This window comes from Mixophyes fleayi, chromosome 2 (genome assembly GCF_038048845.1).
Source record: "Mixophyes fleayi isolate aMixFle1 chromosome 2, aMixFle1.hap1, whole genome shotgun sequence".
Classification (NCBI taxonomy): domain Eukaryota; kingdom Metazoa; phylum Chordata; class Amphibia; order Anura; family Limnodynastidae; genus Mixophyes; species Mixophyes fleayi.
This window is the reverse complement of record NC_134403.1, coordinates 155,584,057-155,609,138: the sequence shown is the minus strand read 5'-3', so window position 1 is coordinate 155,609,138 and position 25,082 is coordinate 155,584,057. Positions and strand designations below refer to the sequence as shown.

Here is a 25,082-nt window from a genome sequence, read left to right as displayed (position 1 = left end):
ACACCTCTTACTCACTTGGGTTCTGTCACCATCTATGTATAAGGCACGTAGAGCGCCTGTGACTTAATTATCCAATTCCACACACTCTGTGCTCTGGTAGCTAGAAGAGTTAGCACATCCCACACTGGTATTTAAAGGATTAACGCAGGCATGCACTCAACCTCTTCTAAACAGGCAGTGAATTTGTTTATAGCAATAAGGACAGCACTTATTACATTTGTGGGATTTAATATAAAAAGTACAATGCTTACAGGTTATAAAAACAATTAAGAAAAGGTTACAAAAGATACAGCAAAACAGATTTAAAAATCTCAGTTTACAAAGTTCAGAATATAATCTTACATATGAGTTTTATAATCTGCGCCACGGGAAATTGACATAGAAGATGGACAGCTTATCAATGATGATTGATGACAATTTCTTGTATGTGTTCACATCCTGTTAAAGACACCTTTTTCATCTTCCCTCTCCTACTTGGAAGTGAACTCCAGGTGGGGGAGCCTGTGTCACAGTTTTACAACAACAATTTACATCTCTGTTTAATACCCAATGTTAAAATGTAACATATGTTTCCTGGGGAGTGTCAGACAGACCCAATTTTATTATTAATAAATCCAATGCAAATTTACGAATTTATGGATACCAAAAAGCATAGGTCCAGTGTATTAGATGAGCTGATACTGATATACTTTCTGTCTCAGCGTGACAGATGGCTCTATTTGATGTGTGAGCTGCCCTTCATCATTTTATTTAGAAATGTGTGGCTAATCACTGATTATACTGATTGTAAAAATATTTTGGAAATGAAATTATTTTTGCCTATATAAAATATAGCAAGCTATGATCCTTGTGCAAGACCACAAGCAGTAAATGGCTCCCTAAAGTCTCTCTAACGGCTCTTTAGGTATCAAAAAACTCTCCTATGCTAGCATATAGCTCACCCCCAGGGGGCCTTTGAAGCTGTTAGTTCCCCATAAGGTGTCAATGTTAACTAGTAACAGAGCGAAAACCGAGATTGGAAAACAAAAGGACAAAAGCACTCTAGTTAACAATTGTCATTAAGATGATGGTTAGAAACACTTTTTATTACATAGTGATATTTAAGCCAGGTATTGACATGGCAAAATATTTAAAATAAAGCTTATAGAATGAATAAAGAAAATAAATGTGTGATAAATAAAAAATGAACCCTCTCTTAATAATTGTCCCCATAGTAGATTCCTCTTAAACCACCGCCTACGGCGTCTCCCTCATGGACATCTAATATGATAACTAGGGTACACATCAAATAAATGTCCCCTGTATATATATATATAGTTATGCAATCTGTAATTAGAAAGACACTACCTAACTTTTGCCGATATTTGCAGCTGCAACTTTCGGGTTTGACGTCATGGATGAGGCCCGATGTACGTTTCACCGTCAAGGCTGTTTCAAAGGAGTGACCCGAACCGAAGTCACGGTTCCTTCTTATATTCGCTCCATCCAATGTGATCATTGTATTTTTTATTTTGTTCCAAATCTCAGCAATATATAATACATAAGAGATACCACACAAACATGACCAATTATTGTCTATGAGTAATTGTTCAGCTTCTACACAAGGGTCCATTTTTTTCACACATTTCTTTTCTTTACTTTAATCACTCTATAAGCTTTATTTTATATATTTTGGAATATCAGTACCTGGTTTAAATATAATTTTAATGAATATGAAATAAAAAGTGTTTTTGACCATCATCTTAATGACAATAATGGACTAGAGTGCTGCTGTCCTCTTGTTTTCCAACATCAGTCAGAATATAAATTTATTTGTTGGAAGAGCAACCCCTCTGCCCAATATGAATAAATTTACTTGTAAAGGTTTGTAAGGAGGATAGTCCCCCTCTTAGTGTGATTTCATTTCTCTCTTTTGTTGTATACTAGTAACACAGGACACAATATTTCTGGCCTGACATTTTGGAGGAATGGAACTAGATTAGTAACCCTCTGAGGGCAGGGCTCCACTTTGTGTCATCTGCATTTAACTTACAGAGAAACACATATTATAAATGGATTTATTTAATACACAGTATTTAAAATGCAGCTATGATTAACCTCTATATCCCACAGTTATGTTATTTGTTAATCTTTATAACTGTAATTCCTCCCTGTTCATCTGTTTTAGTGAGATGGTTCCTTAGATACTTCAGTTTATGTGATTGCCAGTGAAATTGAAAGTTGAATTTTAGAACAAGCTACAGGTTATGGGGAATGTTTAGGGGAAGTACTTCAGACTTATCTGCATTCATTTTGGAGTTGGATAATATTTCTACATTGAGTTGAGGACTAATGGTATCGTAATGTGGGGATTTGTAAGTGCGTATTTTTCTTTATGCCTGTAATATCTAAATTGTTTCAGATGGAAGTGACTAAGGGCTCCATTGTAAGAGTAAAGAAAAAGGGGGGCATCCCTGCTTAATGCCTTTTTGATGCAGTATAGAAGAGAAACCATTTGCTGAGACTGATGCTCTAGGGTTGTAGTAAAGCGCAGATATGCATCTGAGAAAGGAGCCAGAGAATCCCATTTCCCATTGTGTATGACATATGAAAGACCAGAACACACGATCAAAGACTTTCTCACTATCTAGGGCCAGTTTCAGGGCAGGAGTCCCCTTTTTATTAGCAGCAAGTCAATTACTTTTACTTTACAGGTGTTATTAGCCACTTGTCAGTTTGTTATGCATTCCACTTGGTCAGTGTGGATTAAGGTTGGAATAACTATGGCCAATCAATTTTCTAGAAATTTAACAAAGAGAGTAAAATAAAGAGTCAGATAATAGTGGACAGGTCTGGCGGGTGGGATAGGGGGGAGAGAGAGAGTTTGGAGGGAGTTGCTAGTAGTTAGAGTGAAAGGGGTGAAGAAACTGGAGGTTGATAGACAACCGAGATAACACAATATGTGATACGGCACCTCCTGTATGCCAAGGGGGGGGGGGGGTAGTAGGGACTGCAGGCCTGTACTGGGAGGTTTTCGCTTAAAATATGGAGTTTTAGTGGTGGGGAAATATCCCAGGGGAATCAGACGTTTGTGTAAATACAGCTATAGTACTACCAGTAGAGGGAACAAATCTACATGTTGGGGGAGTAGGTAGGAGGGGGAAAGAGCTGATGTGGGGAAATAAATGCATAATGTTTAGGGTATGGCTATGGAATGAGGCTGTGAATAATTTCATTAACTGTTTATATCAATTAGTGATGAAACATATTAAAAACACAGCATTTGACATTTTCTAAATATAACACTATAATATTATATTAAATTGTAAAATTCAAACAAGAAATAATCATATGCAATTTAAACTAATGAAGAAGAAATATGTAAAAAGGAAGGGGAGTCTGTGACTAGATGGCTCTAAGCAAAGGAAAAGAGGTAGAAGATAAAATAGAGTAGATGGATAGAGAGGAGGGGGACAGAGGAGATAGGGAACGGGAAAACTCAGACGTTAAAAGGGGATAACTTGAGAGCACAGCTCCATAGCTCAAGTGGCTGAAAGAAGGGAGGAACACCGGAGAAGGTAAAAGACTAAAGGGTATAGTTGAAACCTGTCACGGGCACTAGGAGTCTTTACCCAGGTATCACCAGATGATTGACTTACCAGAGCAGTATAGGTGGTAATATGGTACTCTGGTAGCGGGGTGATCACGGAACAGGAGACAGCAGATGGTAAGAGAATGCTCGTGGAAAGTCTATGACTAGCAGCACTGGTAATATATAGATAACTGTACACGAGGAACTGGATGGACAAGGAAACGTGAGGGTAGTCAGTGGTCTGCGGGTAGCAAGTTGTACCACTGCTATAGTGAGGAGGAATGTCCAGAAATAACGAGGAGGTGATGAGAGTCAGCGGTCTGCGTATAGCAAGTTGTACCGCTGTCTAGGTGAGGGAACGGAATCCAGGTGAAGGTATCCGGGAAGTCAGTGGTCTGCGTTAGCAAGTTGTACCACTGCTATGTGAAAGGATACTGGAAACTGGTGACTCAGGAAACAGGGAACAGTGGTCTGCCTCTAGCAAGTTGTACCACTGAAATATATATGTGAGGAGGAGCACGGGGAGATAAATGCAATGCAGAGTATACACGGGCACACTGAACTTGATCCCACGATGATATGCACAAAATAGTAATAACTGAACAGCACTGCACAAATATACAGAGTCACAAGAACTATCCAGGCTAAAAGGTAACACAGTCAAATGATGGCAATAGTCTCAGTGGATAGGAAACTCCAGAGGAGAACAACTCTGTCCAGCTAGATATGCAATACACCAGCACAGTCAATGAGAAGTATGCATACCGTGGTTCAGGAGAGCAGGCTGTCAGAAAGAAGTGCAGGGATACCTGAACGGCTGGAGGCCAGCAGGATACGAAGTCCCAGGAGGGTGGAAGCGGTAACCAAGTAGGTGCAGCGCACAGTAGGTAGACCAGCAAGGATATAAACAATACTCAGGAAGCAGTAGTATATAGAACTGGACACCCGGAGAACACAGGAGAGTAGAGGCGGTCTAGCCGAGATGAAAGCAGCGGAGCGTTGATCCGATGCAGACAGGCGAGTTGACACAAGCAGGAACACTGTAGAAGCACGGGGACAGCGGATCGGCTGGCTGCAGACACGAGGATTACTGGAGGGTTGCGATGAGCAGGACACTGCAGATACACGGAGGCAGCGGATAGGAATCAGCTGGTGCAGTCACGATGAAACACGGGAGAGTTGAAGTGAACTGGAAACTGTAGTAGCGCAGAGGCAGCGGATAGGAATCAGCTGGTGCAGTCACGATGAAACACGGGAGAGTTGAGGTGAGCAGGATACTGTAGATACACGGAGGCAGCGGATAGGAATCAGCTGGTGCAGTCACGATGAAACACGGGAGAGTTGAGATAAGCAGGATACTGTAGATACACGGAGGCAACGGATAGGAATCAGCTGGTGCAGTCACGATGAAACACGGGAGAGTAGAAGTGGTCTGGAAACTGTAGTAGCACAGAGGCAGCGGATAGGAATCAGCTGGTGCAGTCACGATGAAACACAGGAGAGTTGAAGTGGTCTGGAAACCACAAACGAACAACAGGAATCAGCAGGAGCTGAATACACGAGGAAACACAGGAACACCTTCAGAGGCTCATGGGGAATGAGACTCCAAGATCAGGCAACGAGGTATTGACCACAGGTGCTTTAAATAGGGAGTGTTGCCTGATCAGCCAATTAACTAAAAGGAACATGTACTGAAGGTTTGAAAGGGCTGCACATGCGCAGACCCTCAGGATGGCGGACGGCCACGGTTCCTAAACACACGAGAAGTAGCACTCACAGTCCGGTGAGTGACAAAACCTTCAAGATGAAATGAGCAGATCAACTTGATGTTATGTTGAGTTTGTTGCAAGGATCCTCAGCATCTGAGAGAGAGAAATAAAAAGGGAGGGAAGGGGGATGTATAGGAAGAGAAAATTACATAGTAAACAGTGAGCCAGACTGGTTTCTTGAAAGTTATGCTTTAGGCCATTCTGGAAGTGGTGACTTCATGATGGATATAGAGGCTATCCATGTCGAATTTAAATGAATTAATGAAAATCCAGTTTTTTGGATGGTTGATGAGCCTTTTTCAGGGCTTTTGATCTTGTAGGAGGTTCCTTCATGTGAAACTGAGAGATAAAAAAGAAATCCCCAGTGGTTTTGTATTTTAGATTACAAAGCAGTTTGGTAATATCGATCAGATTTTGTCTCTTCTGCAGAATTGAAGGTGCGATGTCTTGGTAAATTTGTAAATTGTGTCCTTTGTAAGGAATAACCAATATATTGCATTTTGATGACATGAGCGGCTCTTTTATTTGGAAGTAGTGAGAGCGCACCACTACATCCTTTGGAGACTGGTCTGCTGGCAGTTTTGCTCTGAGAGCAAGATGAGTTCAATCTAACTGGAAGCTCTCAGAAGTGGCGCCAGGAAGGCATAGTTGGACAGACCTTCTAAATAGAAGGGCATCTGCATACATTGATTCAGGGATGTTTCCCCAAATAATCCCCAAAAGCCAGATTTTGTTCTGCTTGCTCAGTTCTCAATGTCTTCAAGGTGTTCTTTCATAAAGTCAAGTTCCATTTGGACATTCAAGAGACCGTGCTCAACAGAGCTTTGATATTGTCGTCCATTTTATGCTCAAGTGCATCTGTTCAATAGGATACTTAATTTAATTAAAAAATGAATAGGCTACCTAGGATAGTGTACATTCTCCAGGCTGTCCCTTTAAAAGTTCCCCTAAGTTTCTTTTCTGAACTCCAAAAATTGGTCTAGGCGGGCAAGAGACCCAGGTGTAAGCATCAATTACTATATTGGTGCAAAAACATAGGCTTTTTACAGATACCTCTGTTCCTTGGGTACTATCAAGCGATAATGCTTAGCAGAATATTGGACTTGGTGTTGATCAGATGGTGCAAAGCAATGGACAAAGACGGAGTCTCCTCACTGAATGCCTGTGTATATTTTATCTTGGTTCCTGAAATGTCCTAGAATTGTGAACTCTGCAATAGTGCCCACACTAGAATGCTGGAGAAGACTCCATTCATGTAGGGAAATTACTTGACAATATCTTCTCTTACTCATAACACAGAATTCCACCCTTTGCTCCAGCCCAAAGCTTCAGAGGCCTGTACGCGGGCAGGCCTCTAGCTTATGGGCCAGCTTGCTGGCAGGCAGTAAATACACTCCTTTCAGGAGATCCAGAAGAGATTTTCCTTTTCCTCACATGAACACTGGGTGTACATAAGTACTTCACCAATGTATCTGCAGCCTGCTAGATATGTAATGCAGCAACAGGTTCCTTTATTCATATATGGTGGGAATGCACTAAGATTATTCTGCACTGGAAAAAAGTTATACATTTCCCTAGTGAAAGAACTGGAGGAGATGTGCCTGCTGACCCTTGTTTCTGGCTTCTAACACTCTCCAACATTTCCATGCCCAAATATAAGATATTTCTCCTGAAATGTTTAAATAATGTATAACAGCATAGGGAGAATTCAATTAGCTGCAATGTTCTGGGGAACATCACGGTTGCGCATTTTCAACATTTATACGGTAAAAATATATGCTAATTTTTGCTCACACCTCTATGGGGCGGAAGTAAAAATGAGGGATATTTCTATTAAAAAAAGAACTGCGCGAAATGTCTTGCGGCCTTTCGGTAGACACCTTGAACAGTTTTTTTTAGAATTAAATTACCTCATAGGTAATTGTATTTCATTTGTATTTTGTACTTGTGATTGTATTTACATTTAATAACACTGTCAGGACACTATTGTTGCTTGTGTATATGACACCTGATTACATCATTATGTTGCACACAAATAGGATTTAGTCTTTAGTGTTTACTACTAATTTTTGCAAGCCACATCTCAATACTTCCTCTATGCTTTCTGTACACCATATGTATGCTATATTGGGGCATAAGTGTACAAATCTGTGACGTCTAATGTACGCCTGGTTCAAATGCTACTTTTCTATTTTAGCTGAATGCTTCTTGGCACATTTTCAGTCTTTCCTCTATTTTTGCTTGAGTACATAGAACTCCATGTTCCACTCTGCCCCTTTATGTGGTTATCTGTATGGAAGAGTGTCCAGAAGATATTGGAAAGAGCTACATTTATCATTATATGCACTGCTCCCTCCATTTCTCAATGTGGCAAAATCCTGTACCACATCAGAGATGGCAGAAGTCAGTTCTGCTTAATTTTTGTGGCAGAGCTGCATTGTTTGTAAGAAATAATTCTTCATTCGACTTGAATGTTAGTGTTTGGCTCTATGCAGGTTAATGTTTGACCTCAGTATTTCAGAGATTAATTCCTAAACTATGGTTTCATATGTAGCCAACAATTAGGTCAGGGCCACACTAGCACTAATAAGCAACCCTGACATTCAAAACACAGCAGCCTACATTTGTGTATGTGCTAAAAGGTATTTTTTGTTTTGTTTTTGACTAATGCATGCAATTGTTTCTACGACAACTCTTTGCTGAGGGTGTAGAGACATTGCTATACACATTATTAGTGGCTTTGAATGTATCTGTATGTGTGTTTTATATTTCTGTTGAATTTAATTTTTTTTAGCGTCTATCAGTAAAGTCTAGACATTTTACACCTGAAATTGAAAGATTGTGTTTTAAAGAAGAAGATAACTACTAAATTGCCCAACGTTACCATGCTCTTGTTCTCTGCCATGAAATAATGCTCCGTTCAAAACAACAGATATAAGAAACAATCGTCTGTGTAACAAGACATTAGCTTTTGAAGGGAAAAATAGTGAAAGCTCCCATGCAGAAGTGCAATATTTATTTTAGAGATGTCTATCTATATGCCTTACATAATACTACACCATGTTTTTTGTGCATCATCAAATGTCCTTATGCTTTATTATGTGGTTCAAAATAATGTAATAAAATTAATCTGGTTTCTGTTGCATTTGTTTTAGCATAAATCTAGTATAAATGATAGTACTTAATGTAAAGTCCTTTTGTGAAAAACACAAAATAATTAGTATAAATAGTATTTTTCCCCTTTTCTGACTTTTAGTTTTTATTGATTTTATGCTGAAGACATTTTTGTTAATATACCTGATTGAATAGTATTTCATGTAACTCTTTTATATAAATTGTGAGAGAAAGTAGGATGCGTGAATTTAGAAAGGAAAGATAATTAAAGGGTCTAGTCTAGTCTTAATTCTTACATTCATTATGAAATGGAAAGATTGTGTTTAACACAAGCAGATAACTATTAAATTGCCTAATGCAGCCATGCTGCTAATAACTGCTTGGAGTAACCTATTTCTCATAACATGAGAAGCAAGAAACAGTTGTTATCTGTTTCCACTGTGATGTTAGTTATTAAAAAGAAAAATAATAAAATTATTTTTTTCCCAACCGTTTATCTACATGCTTTAAAAATGACATACCATGCTTTGTGATTCCTGGCAATTGCACTGTCTATATCTAATATATAAATGCTTAGTGGCATCTGTGTGTGTGTGTGAAAAAAAAAAAACAAGTTGCAGCGCCACCTGCTGGGCAGAGTTATACACTGACCTACTAAATTCTTAGTGTGTGTGGGGGAAAAAAATTCAAAAAGGGCTGAAATTTGGTAGGGCTCAAACTCATTTTCGTGAGGTAATTTTACCTCATGAACACACATGTGTAGAGGCGTGCGTTAGTGTGTGTGTGTGTGTGTGTGTGTGGAAAAAACTATTTTCTCAGAAAGGGCTCATCCAATTGACCTGAAATTTGGTATACTGACATTATTTGACAAAAAAATTAGAATAGTCAAGTCAGTTAACTTCCATTATCCCCCCTTCCCCCCGTGGGAGGGGTAGTAAAAGCTAAATTTACGAGTTGGGGGGTCTAACTCATTTTCGTGATGTAATTTTACCTTCTGAACACACATTAAAAAGGCCGCTTGCGTCGGGAACTAACGCTCTTCCCCTGAGGAGGCCTGGGCTAGGTCCAAATGCATGACAAGAACCTTTTTAAGACCTTAAGAATCTTGATTTGACTAGAATGCATGAGTATCATGCACGGGTTAACTTGTACATATATATATATATATATATATATATATATATATATACACATATCATTTTGACCATTTCATCATTTATTTTAATTTAATGACACTGAACTAAAGTGAGAAAAATTAAAATAATAACCATATAATTTTTATATTCAAATTATGCTAGAGAAGGTCTGAGAATAAAATGTCATTTAGAACATATAATTAATTTGCAAGAAAAAAAACTTCCTTTGTTCAGTAAATCATGTTTAATGTGATATTGGGGTGACTCTGTGACTAACACCTCACAGTGCTGGGGTCATGAGTTCGTTTCCCGAACAGGGCCTCATCTGTGAGGAGTTTGTATGCTCTCTCCGAGTATGCCGAGGGTTTCTTCCGGGTGCTCCGGTTTCCTCCCACACTCCAAAAACTTACTAGTAGGTTAATTGCCTGCTAATAAAATTAACCCTAGTCTGTGTGTGTGTGTTAGGAAATTTAGACTGTAAGCTCCAATGGGGCAGGGACTGATATGAATGTCAATGCGGAATGTATGGTACTATAGAAATAAATTGTGATGATGATATGAGGTTCAGAATTATTTAGGGGCATGAACGGGGTGGTAAATGGGCAGAAGTTGGCAATGTACAGTATGGGTGCTCCCGTGCAGCCACGTCAAAGTCAACCTTTCTGCTGTATCTCTTGCTCCAGCTAGGAATCTAATCTAAGTACTTCTGCCGGACCCAGCAAAATACAGTCTAAAAACAAATAAATAATTTAAAAAAGTATCCCTCCCCAAACAGATTAACCAGGCTGATAGTAGAAACATCAGGGGGATAAGAGCATCAGGTCCCCTCGATTTTACTACAGCCAGCACTAGGCTTTGCCAGCCGGGTCTGGTGGCAATATTGCATGAAAACCCGCAGCGTGAGGTCTCCATGTCAAATGACAATCAGCCCCAGTCTGATCTGCACAGGGCTGGTCAGCACATGCTACAAGTACTACAAGCACCAGCATGCCCAAATTATTGATGGCAGCCTGGGCTTGCTGGAAAGTATAGTGCACCAACATAAAATGGTGTCTTTATTATTTGAAAAAAAAACTATTTTATTACCCCACACTCATCGCCCAGGAGTGTTTTCAGCACGGGGCTGGGTATCCCTAAGCGAAGCCATATTTTTTTTGGCGGACGTCATCTCATTAGGAAATCCAGTCTCGTACTGACTAGCCTGGAGCTGGTTGCCATTATGGCAATGGGACCCCACGCTGCTTGTCACCTTTGCCATTTATTTTTAGAATTTATTGTGCTGTAATGCCGCTGGGTCCGCCAACGGACGCTGGCATGAAATTGTACATATCCTGCGCTGTCTGATGCAGTAGAGTAGATGAGAGTACAACTAAACTCGTAGTCACCACCACATGTATCTTAAGATCCATTCCTTGTCATCTATAGGAGTATGCAGAGCCCATTTACATGGGGGTGTAAAATTAACACACGATGCGCTCCCTAATGACGCAGGTGAAACATGTGTAACATTATCACTGTTTAACATGGCCTCTACCGCCTTCGTACACCGTCTTTCTGGAATATATGGTAATAATTGAAACCTCTATGGTAAATGATAGTGCCATCCCTAATATAAAAGTTATTCATATAAGCTTTGTTTAGCAATACTAAAAGTTTTTTGATATTTTTTATCATACAACAAAATATCTCAAAGGAGGTAATTTACTGAAACGGAAAAAAAGTAAGCAGAAAAGACATTATATTGCTCCTGTTTTTACAAACAAGCTTGAAAATAGAGTTTAGCTGTACAATGTATTCTTATGAAATTTAATGGGTGGAGAAGTGTTCCCAATATAGCAGGCATGTTCAGCTAAGACATATTTTATCTGGAGGTGTCTGGAGGCATTGTAATAACAACTCCTCCATTACTACATTCCATTGAACTCACCACTCACCCGATTACCTGCAAATTCTCCTACACCACTTTAACCGCTTTGCACTGGAACTCAACCAAACCTTTTCTTACCATTAATTTTAAACAACTAGTCACCTCTCTACAACAACATCTCTTCATGTTTTGTAGATTCTCCTGCCCTGATCTATCAGTCCCACATCTCAATCACACTTTAGCAACAGACTTTGGTTGGGTGGCTGCAGCTACACTTTCTTCTCAGTGTTGACCATAATCTCAGCCATGGCACATAAAAAAAACAGTTGCTGTATACTAAACAAACATGCTGCCTTCTCCTGCAAAGTAGAATGTGGTTCAGGAAAGTCTTGTACTCCTTATGACTTCCTCAAATATTCAGCTATCTACTTCTGCTACAAAGCCCTGAATACCGAAACACAAGCATATTTCCAATCTGCCATCGACACTCAGACATCTAACCTCACTAATACATTTATTATAGATTATGCTTCCCAAGCACAGAATTGACAAGAAAAGACAAAGAGCATCCTCTTGCCTACTCAATTCCTTTCCTGCACCCTCTGGTATCATCTCTGTATTTGATCTCACAAATGAATGAATATGCAGTCACTAACCTCCATTTGAACCTTTCCCCTCAAAAATCAGATGTTTGATCTCTGCTGTGAAATCTCTGACTTTACTGTTATCTTTCCATTATATATTAAGCAAAATGTATTATATTTATGAATAACTTACTAGGTATGTTAATAGAAATGAAGACAGCAGGCTGAATTATCTAAATGACATTCAATAGATGTATAGATACCGATCAGGATCATTATAATGGATTGTGTGGGATACACAGAACATTAATTATTACTACATAATCCTCAGAAGACACATCCGTAAATAATTTCTGTTGTTTGGCTTTTTATAATCACAGTTTTTACTTTTTGTTTTATATGTCGCTGGTTTTAATTAAACAATGTTTGGCAGGTGCGTTATTAATCATACCAATAAAATTTGGTATATTTTAATACTTGTCTGTAGATGAGTGTGCACCTTCTTTGAGACTGTGGCAGAGAAAAAGGGGGTATAAACCGCACTAGATTTGAAACTAAATGTCCTAATATTAGATTAATATTGTATAATTAATAGTACTATATAATCCATCCTTTAGCAAAATAGCTGAATGGTGCACCCTATAACCTGGATACAATAGTAGCAAGGGAGAGACAGAAAAGAAGTTATATAATGGGGCACTCCAGGATAATTGGCAATGGAGAAGTAAATTAAAATAAAAATTCTATATTGATATGTATTAAAAATTGTAATATCCTAACAGACAGAAAAGCTATGTGAAATATAAAAAAAAAAAACAAGGACAGTGAATGATAAAAATTGCAGTCTAACTGCAAATAGCTCTGCGGTTAAAAAGATTGTAAATTAGATTATGTAATAAAGATTGAATGGATCAGTGGGCAAGTATATAGTGGACATGTGTATCTTGAAAATGGGCAGTGAACAAAACCTGTAGGGGTCCCTAAATAGTGTAATGGTCTCATAGGCTCTTATCCTAATATAAATCAATAAGCAGATATAATGTCTGTCTATATGTCTGCAAATGATGGAAGTAAATGAACAGTGGTATATCCTATAATTATCCCATTAATAGATACTGAGCTAAAGATATCTAAGCATCTATCTATATTAATATAATCGCTAGTATAGCTTTCTATAGTAACCCAAGGTACTGGGTATAGAAGAGAGGTTCCCCTGTAAGCCCTATAATTGAACGTGAGATAACTGCCTCTATTGAGTAGATAACAAGGTGGTCATAAGCCCTCTGATCCTACTTGTGTTGAAGCGCTAGTCGCTAATGCATTTGCGGTTCCCCACACCAATGTCTATATTTATTGTTCCACCGTATTATAATATGCAGGGGAAAGGGTATAGGAGCGCTATCTACATTGTAAAAGTATAGACACACAGGGCATTTGCTCTGTGTGTCTATACTTTTACAATGTAGATAGCACTCCTATGCATTAGCGACTAGCGCTTCTACACAAGTAGGATCAGAGGGCTTATGACCACCTTGTTATCTATTCAATAGAGGCAGTGATCTCACGTTCTATTATAGGGCTTACAGGGGAACCTCTCTTCTATACCCAGTACCTTGGGTTACTATAGCAAGCTATACTAGCGATTATATTAATATAGATAGACGCTTAGATATCTTTAGCTCAGTATCTATTAATGGGAGAATTATAGGATATCCCACTCTTCATTTACTTCCATCATTTGCAGACATATAGACAGACATTATATCTGCTTACTGATTTATATTAGGATAAGAGCCTATGAGACCATTACACTATTTAGGGACCCCTATAGGTTTCGTTCACTGCCCATGTTCAAGATACACATGTCCACTATATACTTGCCCACTGATCCATTCAATCTTTATTACATAATCTAATTTACAATCTTTTGGACCGCAGAGCTATTTGCAGTTAGACTGCAATTTTTATCATTCACTGTCCTTGTTTTTTCTTTTAATATTTCACATAGCTTTTCTGTCTGTTAGGATGTTAGAATTTTTAATACATATCAATAAAGAATTTTTATTTTAATTTACTTCTCCATTGCTAATTATCCAGGAGTTCCCCGTTATATAACTTATTTTCTGTCTCTCCCTTGCTACCTTCTTTGTGACACCTACGTTAGTCCTTCTTGAGTGTGAATTTATTTAAAACACAGTATAATATTAGAGTATACATAACACAAAGACCGGACATCTGCTAGTTTACACAGATAACTTGGCATTGCAGATCAAGTTATTGATAGGACAGTGAGTAGGAGTGAAGTTAATGTCCAACGTGAAGTAGACAGGGGCTCAAGAACACAGGTTTAGGGAAGCAGGCCTAGAGGCTCAGAGGGCCCTGCTTTTTAGAACTTACATTGTAAAAGGTAAACACAGATAAGATGGCATCATGTGGTGGAGTGGATGTGATAGCACTGGCAAAAATGTATGGGGAGGGCTGATAGGTTTCAATAAAGAAATACATTTTAATGGCACACTTGATGCAATGATGACTAGAGGCTAATCTGATATGGTGGGAAGAAGTAATCAGTGTGCAAGTGAGTTGGAGGTAATTAGCAGAGCATTTGGGGCAGGAAGGACTGACTGTAGAGATGAGGTTAGAGATGTTGTTGTGAGGGACTGGCTGAGAGTTTTGTAGGTGACAAGGAAGAGTTTAAATTTAATTCGATAGGTCAAGGAAACCAGTGTAGAAACTGTCAGAGAGGGACAGCAGAGATAAACCGGTGAGAGATATGGTGGGTAGAGGCATTGAGGATAGACTGAGGAGGGGCAAGGTGGGAGTTGGCTAGGCCAGAGAGGAGAAGGTTACAGTAATAAAGGCTAGAGAGTTTAAGAGTGAATAAGAGTTTTGGTAGCTTCCATAGGGAGAAAGAGACGGTTCTTGCATATATTCCAGAGGTGGAAGCGGAAGGATTTAGAGAGGGGCTGAATGTGAGGTTTGAAAGAGAGGGTGGAGTCAAGGATGACCACTAGGCAACGAACTTGAGGGACAGAGAAGAGGGTAGTGTTATCAACAGTAAGGTAGCCCTGGATGTGGGTAAAACAAATATTTCAGTCTTACAAGATGAGATGGTCAATAGACAGCAAGACACAAGAAATAAGGGAAAGGGAGAGATCAGGGGTAGAAAGATAGATTGTGTGGGTGTCATTAGCATACAGGTGGTACTGGAGGCGAAAATAGCTGATGGCGTCACCAAGGGAGGAGGCGTAGAGGGTAAAGAGCAAGGGCAAGAATGGAACCATGGGAAACTCTGACTGGTGAGAGAAAAGGTGATTGGTGGAGTTGGGTGTGGAGACCGAAAATAATTGGTTGGAAAGGCAAGATGAAAACCAGAATAGCACACTGATACAGAGGTCTACAGATTGAAGAGTTTGCAATAGGAGGGTTTTATGTGTCTGAGTCATGGAAATCTGCATAGACACATATGCATGCGGCCAATTTTGTGGTCATATGTAGAGTGATTTCACACAAGAAATGCTACACAAACTGGCATAGTGCTTACTCTGCATCAGATCCAATATGTATTTATAAGAAAGTGCGGGCTGATGCTAATTTTGCCATTTTGGATGTCATTTATACTTCAAAAAGTTTCAAATAAAAATAATGTATATATACATCCATATTCTGAGGTGAACTCATGTTAAGATCCATCAGCAGATAAGCGTAAATGCGTGTATATGCGTAAAACATGATATGCCATTAAGCGTAACATCATGCTGTTGATTTAAATCTAGTTATTAAATAATAAAATGTGCTCCCAGCACCATAGCTTATAGCCTGGCTTGGGAGACAAATGGTTCCCCAGAAAAGCACTAGGCTATGTCAGGCTGGGCTGGTGACACTATAACAAAGAAACCCGCTGCATGGAGTACCCCTGTCATTATATCACTCGACCCTATAAATAAATAAATGATGATGATGATGAACCCTAGCCTGTTCAGCACAGGACTGAATTTCCTGTAACCCCCCCTGGAAGAAAACAACCCTATGTTGAAGCACAGTGGCCATCCCAAAACACCCTGTAGCTGTATATGTGTGATAATAAACTAATAGCTCTTCTTTTTTTTTTTACTGGTTTACATATTTCACTTCTCATTTCTTAAATTACCAAATCATTTACTTATAAATTCATCTTTTTTACTAATCTTTTGACTTTCTCTTTCTCTTTTTAAGGTTTTGCAAGATGACTTAGAACAAGAACAAGTTAGAGTAAATTCACTTACTCATATGGTAGTAGTGGTGGATGAAGCAAGTGGAGACAGAGCTACAGCTGCTTTAGAAGATCAGTTACAGGCAAGTACATAGGTTTTACAACTATTATGTGCAGTAATAGATGGTCTAAAACTGGAATATTGTACAGACTGTGTGCTGCTGCAGTAACTTGAAAATATGAAGGAAGGACGAGAGTAGAGCATAATTAACCATGTGAAATGGCTCATGCAAGGTATGATGATGTATTAAGGTAAACTCAGTATTAAGCCTTTACTTCACACTAATGCTGTCATCCTTTATTGTTAATACACACTTCAATTTATAATGCTACTAGTGTATAAGGATTAGAAATCACAGAAGTGTTCTGTGATAACATAAAATAGAGACTACATTATTTTATATAGGTCACAGGACTTCAAATTGATTACTCCATTATTAATATTTCACACACGGGATGCATTATTTGTTATGTTGCACTCATTCAATTTGAAAATTAGTTGGCGGAATCAGAATTAATTATATACAGTAAAGAAAAATAGAATTTTCAGAAGTCAGTACCTTTATGCTCTATAAAGTCCCCTTTAATATTACCTTTTTTATGGAGAAAGGCGTATTATAATTATATTTTAAACATATTATTATCCACCCCTGAAATTTACATTATACTAATACATTATACTACTACATATTTAGCCACATTCATCTTTAGCATAACTTATGTTAATATTAACATAAACAGCATGTAATAGGATATAATTGTACATTTTAATTATTTCATAATGAAATAAGAGCTCTTGGGGCCATTAATTTGTAACTCAATTCAGAAAATATGAATTCATTATGAACACCTTTTGATCAAATGGAGACAATTACAAATGTGCACATTAGTGCCACCTTCTTATAAATTATACCTTTGTTACCGTGTTAAATACTATTTGTATAATCTTCAGTATTAAATAATCTGCGGAATTCAAATGGGCAGCAAAATATTATAATTTTGTCTCTATTTTTGAAATATGGCCAACTATAACAAATTAGTATGCTAACAATTTTAAGAATAACATGAATCACTGCTCAAAACACAGGTGGCTCAAATGCTCTAATTATCTTCCTGCTTTCCATGATTAGACCACAACTCATTACTACACCTAAAGAGTTGGGAACATATTCAACTATATTTTATACTCTGGAGAACAGTGTTCTCTTTGTATTTTTATAATGTTTGATTTGCTTTCATTGTGCGCTGGGAATTTGACAGAATGCAAGCTATTTTCAAAGATCCTATATACTGAAAGTCAGAAGGTGCTGAATCTATTGAGCTGCAAAATGTTGTTTGTCATTATCCATATTTTTATTTTCTACCAAATACTACAGTGGAACTGAGCACAAGCCTTGTCATTAACATTATGGCTCTCTGAGGCTTTACTGTCACTTTTAGCCTAAATGGCGAAAAATCCTCTGTGACATTTATTACAATCTACTGTTTGCAACTAATGGGGAATGCAAATAATATGTATTATAGTATAGATATCCATATTCACCTGAGCAGGGCTCTCATCAGGGGGGTAGGGGGAGTACTTGGGTAATTAGGGGGCCCGGGGTGACCTGCCTGTCACTTTCTTAAATTAAACTTATATCTTCTTTTGCCTGGCGGTGGAGAAACTCCCAGCCACTGATAGGCTAAGAGTGTGCTGCAAGGGGATGATGTCACTGCACAGCGCATTCCCAGTCTATCAGTCAGTGACTGGGAGCCACAGCATCCCGTCAAGAAGGGAGCAATCTGCAGGCAAAGAAACAAGATAAGTGAATCTAGGGTGGAGAATGGCTCAAAATGCATTAAAAAAATCTGGTAACTATAGAACCTTGTGACCACTGCTACACAGAAAGTTGCACTTAGTAATACTACTGTGTATCTAATGTGACCCCAATGCTCACATTTTAAATAATGTTTTATCTTAATAAGCCTTCTTGACAATGGCTTCCTCCGTTGCAAGCTGAAGACTTCTACCTCATGACTTATTTGCTTTCTTGAATCCGTAACTACAGATATTTTAGTTGAATTGTGATATTGTTTTTACCGATCAACATTGATTTCTAAAACGTAACTTGTTGATAATAACAAATTGCAACTTTCATTATGCAAATCTGTTACACACCCTACACATTCACATTTACTGTTGGCAAGCTCTGAAGTCACCAAGAGCATGAGATGAATATCTTTCTTTGTGTCACTTACACGAAACACATCAAGAATTTGGCTGCTGGTGAAGTATAATATTCATCAATATCATGATGTGGTTTTTGAATCTTTACATATTTATAATTAAAAAGCATCTTTGTTTAATATGCAAAAAAAATCTGGTGACACAGTTATTGTTTGTTTTCTATGAAAACTAGCTGTGAAATATTATTTTAAGATTAGTCTTTATTGATGATCCACTTCTCACATGTGTAATTTTATCTTTAAATAAGAGGTAAACAAAAACTATAACTCAAAGACAATATGGCGGTGCTTCATGCCTTACATAGATATTTGTTATTTTATCATAATTTTATTTTAGCAATATCATCATGTTCTAGGTGACTTTATATCTGACTGTTTGTGGGGAGATCTGCAGGGACTCCTGAAGAGGTTTGAGGGGCACGTGGGGAGGTCTGAGTGCCATATGGGGCATTTTTGTGTACATGTGGCATCTCAGAGGATATGGCCCTGTTTTGGAGCATGTGGGAGGTCTACATGGCATGTGGTGGAATTTTGGAGCAATTGAGGGGCATGTGGGAGCATTTTGGGAAGATCACTGTGGACATCCTGAGTACATTTTCGCACTGTGTGTTGGGCCCTGCCTGTTCCATTTCTACTGGGCCCCACATTTTCTGATGGCGTTCCTGCACCTGAGCGTATACTGTATATTTCTTGTCAATGCTTAACAGAATAGATGCATAGTTCTATCAACATGTTTAAAAGTCACAACATTGCCATTCAACTATGCACATTTGTAGTGCTATCCTGTTTGCTCTAGTCCCAAGATACTATACCTATAATCACACGTATAGTAGTTTCAGAAGAAGTATTCATATAATCTAAGGACTCTAGGTTTATTGAGGTCATGAGTATTAGTTCTGAAGATTACTCTAAGTGCCACAAATAACTACTTAACATTGTTCTCAGGGGAGGACTGGCAAATTTCAGCCCGGGGGCAAGGCTTGACTCAGCAGTCTATTTTAAAGGAAAAAAATGCAGGTGGTCCACTGACGCAGCCCAAGGTAGCCCACTATGGGACCAGCCTGATGCCCCCCTAACCACCAGCCCTGCTGCCACTGATTGTTCTTATCCATCAGCCTATTGACCAATAACAGTTCACTTTACCAGTTACGCATTGCGGCTGTCCTCTTCATTAGTTACCAGCTTGATTGCTGGACTGTGAATGTTCACACTGGTTACCCAGTCATCCTTACACTCTTATGATATCCAATATTATGATATTATACAATGTCTGCCAGTACTGATAGCTCATGGAATGGAGAGACACTCCATTTTTGGAGGGATTAGTGATTTTTCTGGAGGTATTTTGATTACCAATATGCATTTATATATATATATATATATATATATATATTTCTTGAAATCAACAGATATGGTTCTTGTATTATTTTTTTTTAACTACAATGGATACAAAATGACACACAAATTATATTAATAAACACTATGTGATGTTACCGTTAGTGATACCTTTATTTCCTAACCATAAAAAAAAATATATTTGCTAGCTTTCAGAGCACAGAGGCCCCTTCATCAGCATAAATAAACACTGAAATTGTCCTCAATGTTTGGGATTTAGGACATTCCAGATAAGGAATTTATCTGTAATTTATAGCAACATACCAGAAATATACTAGATTATATTTAAAAAGGACAGCTGTCTTTCTCTACTCTGCCACTTCTGCTGCCCTTCTCATTAAATTGTGTCAGTGCTCCTCACAGTAACTCCAGGAGGAGACGCTTGGTCAGCAGCATTTATTTGGAACATTTATATTCTTTTTTTACTGTTTTTTGGAAATCTCTGTATTGTGAGTTCTGTGATATTAGATTCCATCCATACTTCTCCATGCTATCTAAAAACACTTATATGAAAGGATTCTCAGACTCGGTTTTTCTGAAAACCGAGCCCCCGAATTTCGCAAATCTGAGTACCAAGCCGAGCCAGCTCAGAACTGAAATTGAGGCAAAACGTCATTGTTGCGTCATTGGATTTCATGGGTTTTGGATTCCATAAGTACCTCCCTCCCTGGAGATCCAGGGCCATTTCTCAGACTGACACAGGAGGGCGAGCAGCATTCTTGGCAGTCTCCAGTGCCATTGCTCACTCAGAAACAGGAGGGGTGGCAGTGTTTTTGCTAGTCTCCAGTGACATTGCTCACACAGAAACATGAAGGGTGCAGTGTTCTTGTCAGTCTCCAGTGCTATTATACTGTGCCATTGCTTACATAGAAACTGAAGGAGTAGCAGTGTTCTTGGCACTCTCCAGTGCTATTATACAGTGTCATTGCTTACACAGAAACAGAAGTAGTAGCAGTGTTCTTGGCACTCTCCAGTCTCCAGTGCTATTGCTTACACAGAAACAGACGGGGTAGCAGTGTTCTTGTCAGTCTCCAGTGCCATTGTACAGTGCCATTGCTCACACAGAAACAGAAGGGGTAGCAGTGTTATTGTCACTCTCCAGTCTCCAGTGCCATTGTACTGTACCATTATTCACACACGAATATTTCATGTGTAAAAGCCATGCTGGAAAAAAACAGTAAGGCAGTAGAAGAAACGGTATGTTTGGAAATTACACTAGTCCTTGAGGAGAGTCTATCCTTGAGTGCTATGTCTAAGCCTGACCTTTCTGATACTGTACTCATAAAGCCTTCTTTCACCATTTTTGCAAATGTGTGGTTGAGCAGCCCAAGTGTAGATGGTGATATAGAAACTGAGGATGCCACTTTGGATTTGCAACAGGATGAGGGGGATATTTGTGTAGCTGACGATGGCACTAATGAGAATGTTGATGATGATGTTTGTGTAAGTCCTGCACCAGTGGAAGCAGTCCTTGCCAGTGATAAGAAGAAGGCCATTACCATGCCTGAGCACAAGACCAAAAAAAACACCTTTTATATGTGGAATTATTTTTATCCAAATCCTGACAACAGTTGTATAGCCATTTGTAGCGCTTGTAAAGACACAGTCAGTAGAGGTAGTGACCATAACCATCTAGCAACCTCATACATGTTACATCTTTTGAAGAGAGTTCATGGGAAGCTTTTTGGAAAATCAGAAACTTATGTTAAGAAAATAACAACAAGCAGTCCAGTATCAGCTAGCTCTCTTCTCTAGATCCCAGCACCTACAATCTGCCCCGACAACACCTTTCATATCAATATCCTCACTAGTGATCGGGGTTAGTCCTGCATCTAAGTTGCTAAGACTAGATGACTCCTCCCCTATCCAGGATTCCTCTGAAGAATTCTTGAGCATTAGGCCCAATGCTGCTGTTGCTGCTGCTGGGGGTGGATTTTTTTATTCCAGAAGCAGACCACTATTAGTTTACAACAATTGACTGTTAAACAATCCTTTGCAAGAGGAAGCAAGTATAACAGTACAGCGCATCACAGGAGCCTTGGCGACTATGCTAGTATTAGATCTGCGTCCAATATCCACAATTAATGCAGCTGGTTTTAAACAGTTAATTGAGGTTCTGTGTTCCCATTACCAAATTCCATCTCAACACAATTTTGTTAGGCAACCAATTCATCACCTGTACCAGAAGGATAGAAATAATGCAATTAGTTGGGCTATAAAATGCCCCTCTACCCACTGTACGCTTAACCACAAATATGTGGACAAGCAGAACTGGGCAAACTAAAGATTATATGACTGTGACAGCCCACTTGGTTGGTAAATCACCTTCAGCAGCAGGAACAGCAGCAGTATCTACCAAAAAATGCCAGATCTTTCAGAGGCAGGCTACTCTGTGTATCACCAGCTTCACTAAGAGGTATACTGTTGACAACCTGTTAGAAAAACTAAGGGATGACTCTCCTCAGGATATGTGATTTCTGATAACGCCACCAATATTGTGAGAGTATTACAGCTTGGTGAATTTCATCACATTCCCTGTTTTGCTCATACAATCAACTTAGTGGCACCAAGCACTTCAGCCACAAATGTAGCAGTCCTTGTCGCGGAAGTGCTTGGTTTATTAAACTGTGCATGTCCATTTAAACGTTTTTCCAAGGACAATTCCATCTTGCACTGTTCCACATTTAGACCTTGGTCTACCAGTTTGTGTAACAGTTGACAATTCATTTGTCAACAGTATTATTAGGTTGCCAATTCATATGGTGGACAGTATGATTAGGTAGACTATTCAAATGTGGACAGTATTATTATAGGGCTTGGGATATGATTAAGGATAGCCCTATGGACAGCTCTAGGAATACGGATAGGGTTAGGGACAGGGACAGGAATAGGGACATGTCTAGGGATAGGGACAGGTATAGGGACAGGTCTAGAGACAGGGGCAGGGTTAGAGACAGGGACTGGGTTAGAATTAGAAATAATACTGTCTACATTTGAATTGTCAACCTAATAAATACTGTCTATATTGCAATTGCTGTGTTAATAATACTGCCGATGTCATTATATTTTCGACTTTATAACCTTGTCTAGTCTGCTGCCCATCAATCATATTGGGACTGAGTCATAAAGGAGAGCAAAGCAAAAAACTTTGCTCCTTGGCATAACGATGTTGCATTGGAGGAGGAGGTAAATTTAAAACGTGGGGACAGATTTATAGTTGTAATAGGGCATGTCCCAGATCAACTCTAAATTTCAGTGTAAAAATAAAATTATCAAGAATTTGTGTGCTACATGACAAAAAAGCCAGCATTTTCTTTATGTGCAAAATAATAAACTAATTTGTATCCCTTGCATTGTAACGTGGTTTTGTCCAGGATCAAATTTACTCATTTTTTTGCCTTGCTCTACTTTATGACTCAGGCCCATTATGTTAATCCGACGTAAGGGTGGGTGGAAGGGCCGAGGGACAATTCCATCTTGCACCACTTTTCTTTTCTGCCACTGCTGTATGGCAAAGATTCCTCAATTTGTTATGAACTACCATGTGTTTGTGCCATTGCTCTGTCAGTTAGTAACTAGCCAGCTCACTGCAGTCTTTGCATTCATTGACAGCACTGTTGGCTGTCTTAAGGCCCCTTAGCTTGTTTTGTGGGGGCCCAGACAAACAAAGCAGTTCAACCACAAAAGTGACACTCCCTGTCACTGAACTGCTTGGTTTGTTAAACTGTACCTGCTACCCCTCCTGTTTCTGTGTGTTTGTTAAAGCTTTTTAACATATGGGTGGGTTGAAGGGCCAATGGACAATTCCATCTTGCACCACTTATCTCTTCTGCCACTGCTGTGTGGCAATGCTCCCTAGATGTGCTATGAAGTACCAAATGTTTGTGCCATTGCTCTGTTGCTTATTATCCAGCCAGCTCGCTGCAGTCTTTGACTGAAAGTGAATGAAAATAATATTGTGACCTGTAAGGTGCTCAAAATATACTGGAAATGACTGCAAATTACAATAGAAGTAGCATGGGAGAAAACTCATTTTACAGCATGACTGATGAGTTTGATTTCCAGGAACATCTGAGATATCTGTCTCAAAGGCTGATCTTTTAATTTGGTGAAAGATATCAAGCACTAACTGGCAGCTGTGATATCGAACATATGCACCAAAGTTGGACAGATGACCACCTACATTAAAGACCTGGAAGAGGCTTAATGCCTCAATGCACAATCTATGAATCAGCTTTATTTACATTGAGACAACAGCATGCCCAGTAAGTAGTTCTCCACAAGCACACTGAAAACATTGATAACTGAGACCGCATAATTTGATCTCTAAATAACTGTTTTTTTGGAGTTAACCATCCAAAATATACTTAGACCTCACCATTAATTACTAGGATGGGCAGAGGACTCACCAGTTGAGTGTAAAAGAAACCACAGGCCAGAGATTAATCTCAGTATATTGTTTTCCGTGTCTTAATCTACATGTACAGAGGAGACATCCACTGTGAAGCCCAGCAATAGTCAGCCATTATCTGCAATCAAAGTCTTCCAGGATGTCTGCTGGATTACGCTCCATTGTAGGAGAGCTCTCCTTCCACTCCTTCAGAATCCATGTGATAGTGGTATCTCCTATCACTGGGGTTTCCCCTTCTTCTTGACTGCTACCAACAGGGGCACAGAGCTGCCCTCAGGCTCCCAGAGGACCACACCAGCTCTTTGCACCCCTCTGACATCTCTGGACTTGTTCTAGGACTCCTACAACCTCTGGAGCACAGTAAAACTACAAAAAAATAAAAGGCATCCCATATTTAAAATGCTTCCAGAAATATCCACGCCAAGCCAAAGAAAATACATGTAGCCAGACCATGTCCCATTTTCAGAGTGCTTCCAGAAATATCCTTGCTAGCCAAAGAAAATACATGTAGCCAGACTCAATGAAGACATGGAATATCAAGCTGGGTCACCGTTAATACCTCTAAATACTGCTCCCCACTAACGTTGATATCTCATGATACTATTTGAATTCCTATGAATACTGTAATCAAATGTGGAAATAACCTTGAGTATAATGTGGAAATAACCTTGAGTATAATGTGGAGTAACGTTCCACGTTGGATTTTTCTTTATTCTGCCTTGGGGAGCTACAGTATTTGCTGAAATATTTTTACATC

General features: G+C 39.0%; 1 protein-coding gene across 8 annotated transcripts in view; it reads left to right on the top strand.

The window, feature by feature from the left end:
* The window catches only part of DMD (dystrophin), a 1,967,742-nt gene that overhangs the window by 698,350 nt on the left and 1,244,310 nt on the right, over positions 1-25,082 (top strand). For all 8 annotated transcript variants that reach the window (XM_075200299.1, XM_075200300.1, XM_075200296.1 and 5 more), the window contains one exon: positions 16,257-16,376. In XM_075200299.1, the coding sequence (XP_075056400.1) occupies positions 16,257-16,376 (120 nt within the window). The remainder of the gene's footprint in view (positions 1-16,256; positions 16,377-25,082) is intronic.